The following is a 17,921-nucleotide window of genomic DNA, read 5'->3' as shown; positions in this document are numbered from 1 at the left end:
AACCACAAATAGGAGGAGGAGCTCGGCCAAGCACCTAACAGAAGTGTTCGCGCCAATTATTTATGTTTTTTTTTTATTCGGTTTTCAAAAACGGTAGCCAAAAGTTCGAGTGTAACTTTGGCAGTGTGACAAGTTGCACCGTCCTGTTGAAACCAAGTGTCGTCCATGTCATCCTCTTCAATTTTTGGAAACAAAAACTCGTTGAACATGTCACGGTAACGTTTGCCCTTTACTTTAACCGCGGCTCCTCGCTCATTTTCGAAAAAAAATGGCCCGATGATGCCGCCTGACCAAAACCCGCACCAAACAGTGACTCGTTGTGGATGCATTTGCTTCTCTACAGTAAGGGTGCGAGCAGAGTGAGCGCTGATGCCGAGAGGAGCCGAGCCGAGCTTATTGACGCTTATTTTCATGCGAGAAGAAAATTTGTATATAACACAGTGAATGCGAGAATCAGCGTTGAAATTCTGTTTATTCCATGTGTTTTGCTCTTATGTCATTTAATTTTGTTGTTCATTTGTGTTTATAAAATTGCTGTACACGGTAATGGATTCATCTGATGACGAGTATTTTGCTTCTCCTAGTGTGATTAATGCAATTATTAACACAAAAGAGTTTGGAAAACATCCAATTACACTAAAAAGGAATGAATTTGGTGAATTTCATCATTTATATAATGATTTAAGAAAATATCCAGCTAAATTTCAACAATATACCCGAATGAAAATTGAAACATTTGATTATATTCTGGACAAGATAGGTGTGAAACTAAACAAAAACTGGACAAATTTTATTAAGGTGCCAGTAACTTCTTGCGAAAGATTGATAGTGACTCTGAGGTAATGTTTTTTTGGTCCCACAAAGCAGGCCGGGAAAAAATTTCACTTATTATTTGATCGATATCCATTTTTGTTTATTTTTAAACCATTAAAAAACACAACTGCACTCTAAAAAGTAAACATCAACAATGCAAAAAAGCGCGCAAAATGCTTTGAAACTGTTTTCTCGCACCCATCGGCTTTGCTCTCTGCTCTTGTCGGCGTTCACTGTGTTATACAAGTTTTTAATTCGAAAGTCGAATTGAGTTTTTAAAAAAAGATCGGAGCTAATGCACCGCTTTATTGGACTCCAGTTTTAGACTGAAAATTTATTTTTACAATTCAATTAATTATACTAAGTTTTACAATATTAATGCAAGTATTGCATTTTTAATTCTTTGGAAAGAATTGCCCAATTAGTGCCTGCAGGTCAGTATTCTGTTACTTGCATTTCCGGCACGCTTAAGAAATAAATTGCTTACCTAATGTCTACAACTTGTTTGTCTTATTAAATTACAATTAAGTAAAGCAAAAGAAAAGGAAAAAGAGAAAATAAATGTAGCGCGTGTTAACTCCTCCGCATTTAAAAACGAACGTCCTCGTGCGTCTGAGTAGGATAATCTTCAGGATGTGGTTCGGGTTGTTGGAAATTTTTAACTGTTACCTCTTGTAATGGGGCCCTTTTGAAAAATTCGGAGACGTGTTTGGCCCCTTGCTTTGGGCCTTTCGTTGAAGTTAGTTTTAGTACCCCGATTGCCATTAGAGTTAAAGTTATACCAGATATCCCAAAATTGACTATTGATGTTGTTAATCCTTTATTTTTTAGAGTCTCGATATAGTTTATGTTTTTTAGGTGAAGTTCTTTCATCATTTCCAGGCTTAGTAATTCTTCTTCGGCCGTAAGTGTTGCATTTGGTTGTAGAACTGCAGGAAGGGGTTTTCCGCTGGAGATTTCTTTAGACAGAAATGTTTGGTTGTTTATTATAATGGTGGAGTTGTGGTACTGGATTGCGAATGATCCAGTTAAGTTAATCTTCTCCTTGTCGATGTGAACGGTGTCGTTAAATCGATTTAAAAGTATTATTCCTGGGAGGACTTCTAGGACAGTGGGAATGTGTTGGTTGTTAATCGTAATGCAGCTAGGCGATCGGCTTTTGAGTAGATGAGGAATGCATGTGGAGTTACTGATGTCTACAATATTTTCCTTTGTACAAATTTTAATTTCATTATGTTCTTTACAGTTGCTTTTCTTTCCAAAGATTTTATTTTGACATCTTATAATTTTTTCAAATGGTATTTTATATAATCTATTACCTTTCTTTATTGCTTTTATTAATAGGGATTCACATAAATTGTTGTCAGTTATTGGGATTTCAATTAAGTATACAATCTTAGAATTACTAGAGGCTATCTTAACGTTACTGAATTCAAATGCCTCTTCTATATTAGTGAAGGGAATATTATTTTTCTCAATAATTTCTTTTATTAGTTTCATTTCAACGTTAGAAAATATATATGAATTTACAATGCCAACTTTGGCCCAATGTATTGCATAATTGATATTTATGATTTCATCTTTTATTAATTGTAGCTTAAATTTAATGTTTACAGCCATATCATGCTGAACATCTTCCTTATCTTTTAATATTTTAAATATTTTATTTGACACTTCCGTTATATTATTTATTCTTCCGCTCATTGCTCTATTTATTATTAATTGGTTATTGTTATTTTCAAGTAAATTGTTAATATGATTTTCTAACATAACGAGATCTTCGTGATCCGGGCTCCCTGTGAGCCATTTCCAGGCGGTACCAATTGCGTTTATGGATCTCTTGTTTACCTTTGGCTTTAATCTACTTAGGAAACTTTGTATTTCGGACATTTCATGGAGCAAGAAGGGGAGTAAGGAATTGTCGGGAGTTATTTTGTGTCTTATCGTGGAGTTGAGTTCGTTCAAAGTCCTTTGGTATTCGTCCGTGTCTATTGTATGTATAATTTTGTAGGTGCCATTTTGGATTTTGGTCCATCCTGTATTAAAGGTTGCAAGTTGTGAGTTTGTATAATCGAGGATACGGAACTCGCCTGTGGCGAGTGGTATTATTAATCTGAAAGCAATAGATGCGTTAAGTTCTAATATTACTCTTGTGTACGGTTCGGTCATTTTCTGTTATAACTACACTAGATTTGTCTTCCTTTACTATTTCCTTTTTGTATCTGTTAGTAAGTTTTGAGCCTAGTCTTTTATTTATTCGCACGTAAATAATGTCACCTGGCAAATATGTTTTCATTGGGGTCCTCTTCCGATTGTGCACTTCTAAGTCTTTTGCTTGTTTTTTCCTAAGTGCTTCGATATTTTCCTGCCGGGCCTTCTCGTACTGGTCAGGATTTGTAGAGACCCTGCGTCCAAAAAATATTTCTATCGGTTTCTTCCCTGTTGTCGAGTGGACTGTGCAATTGTACTCGTATACCGATCTGTCCAAAATTTCTAGGAATGTTCTATGGATTCGTTCCGCCTTTAGGCAGCGCGCAATTTCTGAGAGGGTTGAGTGGAATCGTTCCACCTGCCCGTTTACTGTGCTTGTGTAAGGAGGTGTCTTGTAGATTTCTATTCCAAGTTGATCCTCCAACATAAAACATAAGGAGGCTGAGTTTAATGCTTTTTCGTTGTCTACTACTATCATTTTTGGTACGCCGAATGCAAAAATTATCTGTCTCAGAGGTTCCCTAATATCTTCTGAAGCTCTGCTTTTTATTACTCTAGCTTGGGCATATTTGGAAAATTTGTCGACTGCAGTAAGAACTAGATTTTTCTCTGTATTATAAATGTCAATATGCACTATTTCACCGGGATATTTCGGAATGGGAGTTTCAAGCAGCTGTGGCTTATTTGGATGCCGGTCATATTTATTCTCTTTGCAAATTTTGCATTGTCTGACTAGAATTTCTATTTTAGCACTCATTTTTGGAAAGTAAAATTTTTGTAATAGTTGGATTTTATTTTCCTGTGCATTCCTATGGGTGCGTCTGTGTTCTTCTAGCATTTCTATTTCCTGTCTGGCTTCGTCTGTAAGGTCCTCGACTTTGGTTTGGGTAAAACGTATTCTGAATTTAGAAAAATGAAGGGGGTATAATCGTTGGATTCTTCCCATGATTGGCTCTGAGGTAAAAAGTCCGTTTATTACGGAGGGATTTAAATAACGTTTAAGAATTGAAATTAGATTTTGTTCATCGTAATCTTGTTGATTAAAAATGTGTCTATGGTATGTGGGAAAGGGTATTTTGAATTGGTAACTATTTTCGTCGCCATTTAGGAGCCAAATTTGGTTCTTGAAAGCATTTATAGGTCCTTCTACTGCTGGGATAAGATTGTGCGCCGAACTTTCGTCGCTATGTTGCGTTCCTGTCAATGAATTGATTTGTGATACTTGTGGCGGTCTTGAGAGTGCGTCGGCCACAATATTGGTTTTTCCTGGTTTATAGATTAGCTCGTAGTCATACTCTTCTAATCTAGCCTTCCACCTTTTCATCTTACTGTTGTGGTTTCTGTTGCTTAGGGCGAAAGTCAGTGGCTGATGATCCGTAACGATTTTAACCTTCGCGGAACCGTAAAGGTAGTTTCTCAAGGAATTCAGCGCCCACACTATCGCTAGCATTTCTCTTTCGTTTGCTGCATATTGGCTTGTCGTTTTGCGATAGTACGGCTCCAATTGCGTAATTGGAGGCATCTGTTGTTAGCACAAATTCTTTAGAGTAGTCGGGGTATGCAAGCATTATGTCTTTACCAATGAGTGATCGTTTAAGTTTCTCGAAGGAATCTAAGGCGTCTTTGTTGAAGGTTACCATGACTTTTTTTGATTGATTTTTGGACACTCGTCCGCCTTCCCCTCTTAAGAGGACTGTAAGGGGTTTCGCGAGCTTCGCGTAGTCTTTGATGAAGCGGCGATAATACCCTGAAAGTCCTAAAAAGGATCGGAGTTCTTTTAGAGTTTTAGGTATTGGAAACTTTGCTATTGCGTCGGTTTTTTGTGGATTTGTTTTGAGGCCTTTTTCGGATATTATAAATCCTAAAAATTCCACTTCTGTTTTTAGGAATTGACATTTGTCAAGTTGTACTTTTAGATTTGCTTTTTCTAACGTATCGAAGATTTGTTGGATGTCATTAAAGTGGGTTTCCTGATCTTTACTAAATATTATGATGTCGTCGATGTACACGTAACATCTCTTTCCTATATGGTTCCTTAAGATGTCGTCAAGAGCTCTTTGAAAAATTGAAGGAGCGTTCTTGAGACCGAAAGGTAGCCGGGTAAATTCGTATTTACCGTGATTTACCGAAAAAGCTGTCTTCTCTATATCCGATTCCTTTAGAGGAATCTGGTGGAAGCCGCTCTTTAAATCGAGTACTGAGAAGTATTTATTTCTTCCTAGATGTGCTAGTACTCCATTTATTTCGGGTATAGGATATCTGTCCGATATAGTTACTAGGTTCAATTTTCGATAGTCAATTACCATGCGAAATTTCTTCTCTCCTGAAGTGTCTGGTTTTTTTGGTACTATCCATACAGGTGAATTGTATGGAGACCTTGAAGGTCTTATTATACCATTTTGTAGCAAGTCTTTGATTTGTTTCTCTACTTCCACTTTCAGTGACATAGGGTACGGATAAAATTTGGTGTATATTGGTGTGTCCGTGGACGTCCTTATGCTTCCTTGTACTTTCGTAGTGTATGTCAGTCTTTCTTCAGGTTCGGTAAAAAGTTTGGGAAAATTCTTCGCAATTGCGTTAAGTGTGGTCTTCTGTCTGTCATTTAGGTGGTCGGTCTGTATGTCTATTGCGTTAATCGATTGTATGGTTTGCTGTTTTATTTTAATCCTGACTCTATCTCGTATTGTCATATAATTGTATTTTGTGTGGATTACCGCCGAAAGTTGCTTGAGGCTGTCATTGCCTAAGATGCCGTGGAATGACTTTAAGGAGGGTAACAAAAAAAATTTAATTTTTAGATCGGGTATTCCGAATAGACTAACGTTGGTGTGGTGCGTAATTTTTATTTTTCCAGCTATAGTGTTAGCAAAAAAGGGTTGGTCATTCGGGAGTGAATTGGGTACAATAGAGGGTTGCATATAATTGTTGTTTGAGCCCGTATCGATCAATATTTTTAAAATTCCTCCTTCCTTCGTTTTACATTCAAAATATGGAAGTGAGGAGTTCGCTAATCTAAAAAATGGATGTCCGAAAAATCCTCTGCAGCATTGTCGTCTGTACCGTACTGTTCGAGAGTTTCTTGCACGTTGTAATTGTCTTGTCTAATTTCGTCGTGTTGGTTTGCATATTCCAAATCTTGTCGGTATGCAACGCTGTTGCATTGTTCCGCTTCTATGTTAAAGTTTCGTTGTCTTTTTTCCATATCTTGCTGGGGAGGTGCTGGTCTTTTCCCGTGAAATGCTAGGTTTTGTGGTGGCCTATTAATGTAATTGACCCTTCTCGTCTGCATGCTCTGGTCGATGTCCATTGGTTCAGGTCTTGGCATAGGCTTTGGTGCAAAAGGTCTAGGTGGTGGCAGGTGTCGAGGTTGAGAATTGAAGTTTTGTTGTTGTGGGAAAAAATTCTGGGGTCTTTGCCAGTGCCCTTGTTGTTGAGGTGGGATATAGGAGGGTGGGAGTGTTTGTCTCTGCATTGGTTGATTCCAATGGGCAAGGTGTGGGTAAAACGGTTTCGGTGCGGCGTGGGGCTGTGGGGGGAAATTCCTTCGTAGATTTATAGGTGGTTTCCTACTGACGATATTTGCTCGGTAGGTTTGATTCTCCAATTTGAGGCATAATTGCAGAGCCTCTGGAAGGTCTGTTGGTTCTCTTATCCCTAGGAGTCTCGGAAGGTCACCATTGAGACCTCTAACGAAGGTATCCAACGCTTTGTTTCTATACGTGTCTACAAGAAGTTTCCGGGGTTCTGATCCGGCTTCTAAACAAGAAATTTTGTTCAGGATCAGAGAAAGGTTTGAATAAACCTTCTGATAATATTCGTGTATGGTTAGATTTCCCTGAGTCAGTGAGGCCATTTGGTACTCTAAAGTACCTAGGTCTCGTTTGTCGCCGTAATGCGTTGTGAGACAACGTGAAATCGCGGTCCAATTTAAGGGTGTGCTGTAGGACTCCAGCACAATGTCCGCTTGGCCTGTAATTTTGTTTCGTATGGTGTTTAAGATACCAAAGTATTTATGTGAGCCTCGCATTGGCTCGTATAGTTGTAGAACTCTATCGACACTTTTCTTCCAGGATCCGAATTCACCTGGGTCCCCTGCAAATTCTCGCAAAGAACGCACAACATCAGGAATTTTGTCGAGTTCACTGATTCCTTGGGGTCCTATGTTAACAGGTTCGTCTACCTCTATAACGTTCCTAACTGCTAACCTGTCGTCTAGTATTCTATTGACCACTTCTGTTATTTGCCTAACTATGCCCCTATTTTCTTCGTTTTGGAGATTTGCACCCGGAGGGATTTGCCCTAGAACCGGTGGTCTTATCAGATTGCTTGGATTACTCATCTTCGCAATTGGACACGATTATTTACGCCTTATAATTTAAATAACGGAAATGTCAAAATTAACTTGTATTTAGATTTTGTCTTGATCCAGAATTGGATTTCTTTATCTTATTCCTAACTTTCAAATTATTTTTATTACGCTTTATTTTTTGTCGATTAAATATTTTCTATAGTTCAAATTAGAACACGCTTTTCGTACCTATGCGAAAAATTAGTTAAAATAATTATATTGGAATACACAATGGATCACTTCTTATTTAATATCTCTAGTTATTAATTTTATTATTTTGTAAATTTAAAAAGGTTTAATTTCACTTAATGTAATAACTCACTTCTTATTTAATATCTCTAGTTGTTAATTTTATTATTTTGTAAATTTAAAAAGGTTTAATTTCACTTAATGTAATAACTCACTTCTTATTTAATGTCTCAAGTTATTAATTTTATTATTTTGTAAATTTAAAAAGGTTTAATTTCACTTAATGTAATAACTCACTTCTTATTTAATGTCTCAAGTTATTAATTTTATTATTTTGTAAATTTAAAAAGGTTTAATTTAACTTAATGTTTTTAGTTAAATACGCTAACTTACAGTAGGAGTAGCATTGAACTACTCTTCCCTCGCTGGCTGCACGGATGTATTCCTTTTTGGTCGGTTAGACCTACTGCGGCTCCTGCTGCAACACTTCTATGCGAGGTGGTCTCCGGACGAACACAAGAGAGCCTGAGTCTGCTGGAAATCCTGATGACCAGTCGGAAAGTAGGGTTGGTGCCGTTGGGAAGTCAACTTTTGATTTCTTCCTTTCACAGACACTTAGTAGGGTTGGTGCCGTTGGGAAGTCAACTTTTAATTTCTTCCTTTCACAGACACTTTTAAACACTTTACACTTTTTCGCGACTGGTCCCTGCTCGGGCGCCAGTTTTTAATTCGAAAGTCGAATTGAGTTTTTAAAAAAAGATCGGAGCTAATGCACCGCTTTATTGGACTCCAGTTTTAGACTGAAAATTTATTTTTACAATTCAATTAATTATACTAAGTTTTACAATATTAATGCAAGTATTGCATTTTTAATTCTTTGGAAAGAATTGCCCAATTAGTGCCTGCAGGTCAGTATTCTGTTACTTGCATTTCCGGCACGCTTAAGAAATAAATTGCTTACCTAATGTCTACAACTTGTTTGTCTTATTAAATTACAATTAAGTAAAGCAAAAGAAAAGGAAAAAGAGAAAATAAATGTAGCGCGTGTTAACTTACACAAGCTTATTTGTATTGACTTGTATGTAATCAGTTTTATCGCACTGACAATCTCGGCTCGGCTTTCAGCGCTCACTCTGGTCGCACCCTAACGTGTGGATTTTCTGAGCCCCAACAACAATTTTGCTTATTGACGTAGCCACCGATGTAAAAATCAGAAAAGAAGAAGAAGAAGACTCACCACTTTCGAAATAGGTTTTCAATATTTCCCAATTTTGTTCAAGCGTATAGAGGCCCATTTCGTAAATGTCAAATTATGAACACATTTGACATGTAATTTGTGTTAACATTCTCAAAAAAATAGGTGGTTCAAAAAGCAAACGCTATATGGCCCACCCTGTATATTTGAAATGCACCGGGCATAGATTGTCAAAAGTCTACTTTTCGCACGCATTGACCCAAAAAAATGGTGATGTGCTGATTTAAGTGGTATGTCGGGATACATTTCATGCCTTACTGGTCCTGCACATACCAACGTACGAGCTATTGCTCCTGAACGAATTATTGCACGTCATTTTGAAACTCAAATGTTTTTTCTACAAATTTTACTTTTACTCAAAATTTCTGGAGCAGCAACCCAGTGTCTTGGCAAGGAAGCCGATTTGTCAAGAGGGCACGAGAAAGCTGCCTACTGAGCAAATCTTCAAGTACCTACGTTATATACAAAGCTGCAAACTCCTAAAACCCCTCTCCCTCTGGACCCAACCTGTCGAAACAGCATGTTTCGTGGGCCTACCCCTAGATGAGCTAGACGAAGACGACCGGTGATATGCCCTACACTGACAGAGCTACCATTACTGTTAAACTAACAACAACAACAACAACAACAACAAAACTGCATATACAGTGAAACCTCTCCTAACGCACACTATTTTTAGAAAGGCATCTTCCTTGTGCAGACATTTTCGCATATACCAAGTTTTAAGCACAAATTTTGGAAGAAATTACTCTCTCTCTCTCTTAAGCGGGTACACTCTTGCCCGAACGCCGAGTTCTTTTTCATAAAATCGGCACAAAAACTTTTATTGAACGGGCGCGAACTACTTATGAAAAGACATGAAGGTCTCTTTTTTAAAGTGTGATTTGCTTCATAAACACATTTAGTTTGGTTTACGGAGTGATTTGCGTTCAGTTATAGCGGATATAGGTATAGGTACGTGATACGATGGGGAAATCAAACCTTGGTTTGAAGGAGAAATTATTAACACTTACGAGGAAAACAATTTGTCTGTCCGGGGATGGGCCAGTAGAAGTAATACTAAACAAATCTTACAAACACAATTTTTGCAGATAAAAAAGCATTAATTCACAGTAAATTTGGTATAATGTCAACACTGTATAACGCTTAGTTTCGAAAATGAGGTATGCGATGGGGGAAAATTGTCAAAGGAATTGCATAGTGTCCTAGTTTGTGCAAATATGGCTGGAGAAAAAGTAAAACCATGACTTATTATTGGGAAAGCTACTTGTCCAAAAGCGTTTGCGTCAGTTCATAGATATTAAAAAACTTCCTATAAATTGGGAATCAAATATGAAGGTAAGGGCAATACGTAAAGTGAAGATGATACAATGGCTGATAAATTTCGAAGGAAAAATAGAGTCGCAAAACACAAAAATACTATTATTTCTAGACAACGCAGCATCTCACTCTCGTGATATAACCTTTAAAGAATATTAAAATAATTTTTCTACGTAGTAATTCGACTTCAGTTTGCCAGCCTTTAGATCAAGGAGTGATTCCAAATTTTAAAATTTATTATCGAAATCTTCAAGTTAAGTAGCGAACTAGCGACTAGCTAGAATAAACCAATTATAAACGTCTTAGAGGCAATAGAAAACTGTTTCCAAAAAGCAGGGTTCGACAAAAATAGAAATGTGTCAACTAAATTCGAGCCCGAAGATGATTAGCCGCTAGCAACCGAAGCTTCGTTATTTGAATTATCAAAAACCCATGCGGAATATAATTCAAATTCTGATGAATTTATGACAATAGATAAGAATACATGGACCGAAAACCTAGATTTCAAATTGGAACTTCTTACTGATGAAAACGTGGGAACTATTGACGATAATAGTACTGACACTGGGAGTATAGTATTGCCGAAGAATCTAATGAAAATGTCTCAAATGAAAAGGCTTTGAATGCAGATTTAAACGCGATTTTGCAGCGAAGACTTTACTGCTTCCGAGTTGTTAAAGAAATTGGAAAGCCAAAACCAATCTAATATATTTACTTATAGTTGAAATATAATATTTACTTTTATTTTTGTTATTACGTTATATGCACTTATGCACTTTTGAAAAAACACACACTCATTTATGTTTCAATGGTATGTCAATATCTTCTTTTTTTTTTCAAATAAGAAATAGTAATAGGACTATGAATAAGTTCGTGCGGTTTTTTTTCGAAATTTGAAACTTTATTGACGTAAAATGGTTACAAATTTAATATTCAAAATATTGTCCATCGCTTACTACTACTTTTTCCCATCTTTCTGGCAATTCACGGATTCCCTTTGTGAAAAATTCGGTCGGTTTTGCCGCAATCCACGAATCGATCCATTTTTTGACTTCATCGTAATTACGGAAGTGCTGGTCAGCCAGGCCATGTTGCATCGATCGGAAGAGATAGTAATCGGATGGCGCAAGGTCTGGACTATACGGCGGGTGGGGTAGGACATCCCATTTGAGCGTTTCTAAGTATGTTTTGACCACTTGTGCAACATGTGGCCGAGCATTGTCATGTTGCAAAATAACTTTGTCGTGTCTATCGGCGTATTGCGGCCGTTTTTCTCGCAGTGCTCGGCTCAAACGCATCAATTGTCGTCGGTAGACATCCCCCGTAATCGTTTCATTCGGTTTCAGTAGCTCATAATACACAACACCCAGCTGGTCCCACCAGATACACAGCATAACCTTCAGGCCATGAATATTCTGCGCCGACGTCGATGTTGAAGCATGGCCAGGGTATCCATACGTTGCCCGACGTTTTGGATTGTCGTAATGGACCCACTTTTCATCGCCAGTCACAATTCGATGCAAAAAACCCTTTCTTTTGTGCCGTTGAAGCAGTTGTTCGCATGCCATAAAACGGCGTTCAACGTCTCTTGGCTTCAATTCATACGGCACCCAATGGCCTACCTTTCGGATCATTCCCATGGCTTTTAAACGTTTGGAAATGGTTGATTGATCAACTCCCAAAGTTTTTGCAACCTCTTCTTGCGTTTGAGCCGGATCTTGATCGAGCAATTCCTCCAATTCGGTATCCATGAACTTTGGCGGCGCACCCTCGCGTTCTTCGTCTTCCAAGCCAAAATCACCACTTTTAAAGCGTGCAAACCACTTCTGGCACGTTCGCTCAGATAGAGCATGCTCACCATAAACTTCCACCAAGATATGATGACTTTCGGCTGCTTTTTTCTTCATATTAAAATAATGAAGAAGAATTCCCCGCAAAAACACATTATTTGGCACGAAATTCGACATTTTCAAGTGTGGTAAAAATATTGTTGTTTACGCTTCAAATAAAAAACTTATACTGACGTTTGTGCCTTACGACAGTAGCTCTCCAATGAATGTTTGGAAATGTGGATCGATGGAATAATAATCAAGTTACGCCATCTGTTGTAAAACCGCACGAACTTATTCATAGTCCTATTATTTAATTAATTAAAAAACTAAAAAAAATTTAAATTAAGCTTGAGTAGACAACTCTTTTGGGCGAACAAAAGTTGACGGACACTCGCCGGTCCAAGGGAGGTTTCACTGTATATTTTTATCTATATATATAACATCAACTTAAATAAAAAACATAACAGATTGTAAAACTATAGCACCACGTAGACTACACCGCACAGACCTCATAAATCGGTATAAATACAGTCACTCACACCTTATTTAATACGGATACGATTTTTTTGTAAAGTGTTCTATTTTTCATAATATTTTGCGAAAATGGAAAAACAGAGTACGCAGATATTGTATTTATTTGGTTTTATTTCATTCTCCAACATAAAATACAAAAAAATTGTCCACTCATTTCATTGTAATGCAAAAATTTTAACTGTTGACAAACTTCAGTGTAAACTTCAGCTATTTTATAATGCGGCATTCCCTTTTTGAAATGATCCAAAACTAACTCACACTTTTCTATCGAGGTACGCGGATCCATGGTTAAAAAAAAACAAGCGTTCAGAAAATTTAATATTCCTTTATATCAAACTCACTCTACAAACTCTCGCATGCTAAAAATACATTTTCATTTATTGAAACTTGCGCCGGGAATAGCAGAACTTCTACCTGTATAATTTAAGCTGCGGTGTAAGTTCTCTATATGTTTTTTTTTGTTTTGTGCATTGCAATGAAACGAGTGCACTTTTTTTATCTTTTGTTAGGAAATGCATAAAACAAAATAATAAGATGTGTGCATGCTCAGTTCTTCCATTTTCACTAAATATTGTGAAATATAGAACGCTTTACAAAAAAATCTAATCTGTATTAAATAAGGTGCGAGTGTCTGTACATCTAAGAATGCGTATTTTTAAAATAGTAACTTTTACCCCGGCACCTCTCTCTCAAAGACATCATGATAAATTTACTATTGTTGTTGTTGTTGTAGCAGCATAAACATTCCCCGTGCATATTCGAGGAATGCTGCTGAAGGGACAGTCCTTGGCCGGATATAAATTCGGGTCGTTCCGGTTACGTATAACCGACTGTCGTGGGAACGTGTTAAATGTCGTGATAAATTTACTCACATTTTTGTGTTGTTTCTACGGGTATTCCTTGACGTCTCGCATAAAGAACCACTGATTCCGACTTGGCCGGGCTGTCTTTGGGTGTCATCTTGCGCCAAACAGTACCTGCGCCGTAATCAGACATTTTGATAATTTTTTACTTCAACCTGTAACAACCTGCACTGAATGTTGTTAAGTACTCGAATTTATACTGCTGAAACGAGCCGTACACGAAAGTTTAAAAAAGTCCATTTATAGCAAGTTATTAACAATATTAAGTAGGTGCTTAGCTTTGATTTACTTACCTTATAACGAATAACAAATATTTCATACAGATTTATTCAAAACTTTTTACTGGTAAAATATTCTTCGAATACAAAGGAGTCCAATAGCTGACAATATTTTCTTCATAGATAACTAGATGTGAAACTTATTCATTTTGAGAGAGAGCGCGCCCATGAGGACGTTTCAAAACTTGGCAGCACTCACACATTATGGGATTTTGAACAGCTGATAGGCGAAATGGCAGACTGCCAGAAGAAACGCGCCAAAAACACTAACGAAAACAGTTCGTTTTTGCTTAATGGAGAAATGACGTGTTGAAATGTTTACAATTATTTGTCTTAAAATTAATTCAATTGAAATGTAATAATTGGAATTGAAGTGAGTTTGTAGAATCCATAGCTCATTATATCCTTTTCGACTTTTACTTTTAATTAGTCTTATGTACATTATGTAATTTTATTGAGAACTGTGTGTTGGCTTATGTAAATTTGTATATACATACGTAAATATTCTATGGTTGAAAAGCGTAGGTAAGGGAACTGAATTTGTGTTTGAGATATTTTACAAAAATTAAAGGTAATTTGCTTTAACTTATTCTGTTCGTTGTTTGAGAATTTTTTTTTTGTTACCCACTTTCTGTGTTATATTAAAAAATCGCAATAAGACATTTTTTTAATTATATCTTATGTTTTTCGCGTTCATTACTTTATTATTATTGAATTACTTTTGTATTTCAGTTTTAAATAATTTCATTTACATATAAATTTTTAAATTTTTGCTTATTTATGTACATATTTCATACGGATTGTGCTTATTTTTAGTATATGTAGGTGTTTACGAGTGATATAAGACTATTGGGGAACCGCACACTAAATACTAACCTCAATGGTGGTGTGGAAACTAAAAATTCCAGACCTTTGGTTCAAAAATACCCAATTCATGTTTCTACCGGTGTGGCAATATTGGAAAATGTTATAAAAAATGCACATTTTTCAGCGCTCTCACGAGAAAAAGAGTTTCACATCTAGTCATCTATGATTTTCTTAATTCTATTTGACAGTTCATCATTTCGCGTGATGTTTTACTTACATCGTTGCCAACGTCACATGGAATTTCGCATGCCTCTGCCAGTGATGTAAAATTTACATCAAAATTCTAAGCGGATACCGGTTTTAATTCTACCAACACAAGGTTTATATACTATATAGCATGGACTTAATATGTTAAACCTTATTTCGGCACATTCTGTCATTTTTTCTTCGGCATAATTCTATTTGATAATAACGTAGATTCTCAAAACAAAAAAGGTATAAATATTTCTCAAACCAAATTTATATATCTTAATTTAAATTACGACTATAAGCCAAAAAAATATTAAAAGCTGGAAGTGTTAAATCTAAGATTGGAATCTAATTTAGAAATGGTAAGTGAGCCTAAAACACAGGTCCAACTGCAAATTGTGTTAATTTATTTAAAAAAAAAATTACTCTATACTTAGCAATAATAGTTTCAAAATATCAAAAAATAAAATAAATAAAAACAATTCTTATAGAAAAACCAATTCAAAACACACAATTTTTCGCTCTTATAAGAGTTCAAAAGACTAGAAAATATTTTTTTATTTTTATAATATATGTATAATTGGCGTTTACACCCTCTTTGGTTGTTTTGCAGAGCCCCTCCTCCTATTCGTATCGTGCATATTGATGTTGTTCCGCAAAATTGAGGTATCTACAGTTTTAAGCCGATTCCGAACAGATGGGTTTTTATGAGGAGCTTTCTTATGGGAGAAGTACCCTCGGAGATTTGCTATTGCATGTCCAGGGTTGGGTTGGGTTGGTTGGTTTAAGTGGTGATTCTTCCAGAATCCAACTAGCGCTTCCGCACCATTTTCTTGCCACATCCTCGTTACCAACTTGTTTGCCAGTTATTTACAGCATGACTATATCCAGTCTTTTTCCTTTTTCTCCAGTTGTTTACAACTGTGACAGTATGTGTTGTGAGGGATGCCCATTTTGGCTGCTTGTTCTCCCACAGACCAAAAGTTATGACTGCCGTTAGTCTCCAGGCGTCCCGTCGTTTCATGTTGATCAATGTAGACGATTGCTTAAGGTTGCAGGTGGGCCATAACGTTCTGCTAATTTTGCATTTTGTCTGGTCTCTCCATCTACAATCTGCGATTCGAAGGTATTTTAGGGAAATTGCACTCTTGACTGCACCTAGTGGTGTGAATACCGATTCTGCAAGAGCGTTATTCATGGCAGATTCGATGCTCCGATGTCCCGGGACCCAGATTAAGGTAAATTTATGGTTTTCACTCAAGGTGGTGAGGCTATTCCTACTTTGCTCCACCACTTTAGAGGTTGTTGTAGCTGAACCCAGTGCCTGGATTGCAGCTTGGCTATCCGAAAGAATAGCGATTCTGCCCTTAAAAGAGGGATCTGCGATTAGTAGCCTACAAGCTTCCCCGATTGCTAGTACTTCCGCCTGAAAGACACTGCAAGCATTCGGGAGATGCACAGATCTTTCAATTTTAAGTCTATGAGAATATATACCAGCTCCAACACCACAATGCATTTTACTGCCACCTGTATAGACTGTAGTGTCGAACTTGTTTAGTGAGAATCCCTTATCCCATTCTTTCAGATATGGAAAGAGATTGACAAAATCTGTCCAGGGTATAAGAAAGACTTTTCTATGATTTGGTGTTTCATGCACTGTGATTCGAACCTGCGCACTTGAACGATAGTCCCGTACATTAGGCCGATTTCATCGGTTGTTATTTACAGCATTAATTTAATGGACAGTCTCATCTACCTTACTGGAGGGATTCAGTATTATATTCGACCAAAGGCTGAAATTCCAGAAAAGATTTTGGGAAGTATTTTATGTTATTACAGGATTTTAAGAAACAAACATTTTGTCCTATTGGAGTTTTATTGAATATTTAAAAGCAAAAATAAATCAGTATGCGAAGACAAAGGTGGCATAAAAAGTTTTATTTTATTAGCTTTTTGTGCTTATGGCTCTGCTTTTAAATATTCACTAAAATTGCGGTATTTTTTAAATTTATGTAGCATGAATTCTATGTTTGTTCTTTCATTTTATATCTAAAAATGAATAAACACTTCAAATACACACAAATCAGTCCTTTTGTCCTGCGCTCGTTGGAGCCAGTTGGAAATCTCGAGCGAAGACAGGTCCTGCAGCACTTGGTCTTTCTAATGGAGATGTGGTATTCCTCCTCCCCGCCTTCCTTTTTTAGGTGCCGTGTCGTAAATTCATCTTGCTTCTTTCATATGGGTGACATGGCCAAGTCAGCGTAGCCGCTGTATTTTTACACGCTTAACTATGTTTATGTCCCTAAATAGCTCATAAAACACGCTGTTCCACCCTATGCGGCACTCCTCACTATCGCGGAGGGAGCCAAAGCTTTTCTCTCGAAGGCTCCCAAAACTTTTTAATCCGCTGTTGCCATCGTCCATGCTTCTGCGCGATATATTAGGACGGGATTGATGGGCGTTTTGTAGAGTGCCAGTTTAGTCCTTCAAGAGAAAGCTCTACTTCCCAGTTACCTACTGAGCCCAAAGTAATACCTGTTGGCAAGAGTTATTCTCCGATTGATCTCCAATTTTATAATATTGTAGGTAATAAGAGATCTTTTGATTCAGAACAGCTTTTAATCGGGAATTCAAAGATTCTACAAGTTTTGCTGTATAGACGGGACTAATTTTATCCCATTCTTGCTGTAGTGCCCGTTTCAGTTCAGAGGAATTAGAAATATTGTGATTTCTTTTTTTGTTTTCCAGCACTGACTACAAATTCTTAAGAACGTTGAGATCTGGACTCTATGCAGGTGTCTGCACTACATGTGGGTAGTTCCAGATAAGTCAAGTATCCACAATACCAGTTGTATGCTTGGGATCGTTGTCTTGGTAGAACCGAAACGAATTCCTAATGCCCATTTTATCCGCACATTTTACTAAATTAACTTTTAGCAGATCCAGATACATCTCTTTAATCATGTTTCTTTGATAAATGTTAAATTTCCCACGCCTCAATAAGACATGCAACCCCTACCATCACACTGCCTCCGCCGTGTTTAACTGTAGAGCGCAAATTACATGGTTGAAGCGCGGTGTTTGGTTTTCTTCAAACACAGGATTTCCCATCAGACCTGAAAAGGTTAAATTTGCTTTCATCCGCAAAAACAACGGACTTCCAGAACGAAATGTCTTTGTTCAAATGTTGTCTGCAAAACTCTATTCTTTGTTTTCTATTAC

General features: G+C 37.0%; 2 protein-coding genes across 3 annotated transcripts in view; both read right to left on the bottom strand.

The window, feature by feature from the left end:
- Positions 1–13,758, bottom strand: part of LOC128861485 (endothelial differentiation-related factor 1 homolog) — a 28,286-nt gene extending 14,528 nt beyond the window's left edge. Inside the window, exons 1-2 of one of the 2 annotated variants that reach the window (XR_008454380.1) lie at positions 13,659–13,758; positions 13,375–13,567 (exon numbers count right to left, since the gene is read on the bottom strand). The gene's annotated coding sequence lies outside the window, so the exon portion shown is untranslated. The remainder of the gene's footprint in view (positions 1–13,374; positions 13,568–13,658) is intronic. The other variant, XR_008454381.1, reaches the window with a different exon arrangement.
- LOC128861484 (uncharacterized) lies at positions 482–8,598 on the bottom strand. Its single transcript, XM_054099649.1, has 2 exons — positions 7,955–8,598; positions 482–2,926 (listed from the first exon to the last, which is right to left on the bottom strand). Exons 1-2 carry the CDS (start codon positions 7,966–7,968, stop codon positions 1,402–1,404), a joined length of 1,539 nt encoding a protein of 512 aa, XP_053955624.1. The 5' UTR covers positions 7,969–8,598; the 3' UTR covers positions 482–1,401.
- Positions 13,759–17,921: the final 4,163 nt, after the last annotated feature.

This window comes from Anastrepha ludens, chromosome 4, assembly GCF_028408465.1.
Source record: "Anastrepha ludens isolate Willacy chromosome 4, idAnaLude1.1, whole genome shotgun sequence".
Taxonomy (NCBI): Eukaryota; Metazoa; Arthropoda; class Insecta; order Diptera; family Tephritidae; genus Anastrepha; species Anastrepha ludens.
This window is presented reverse-complemented; position numbering and strand designations above follow the sequence as displayed.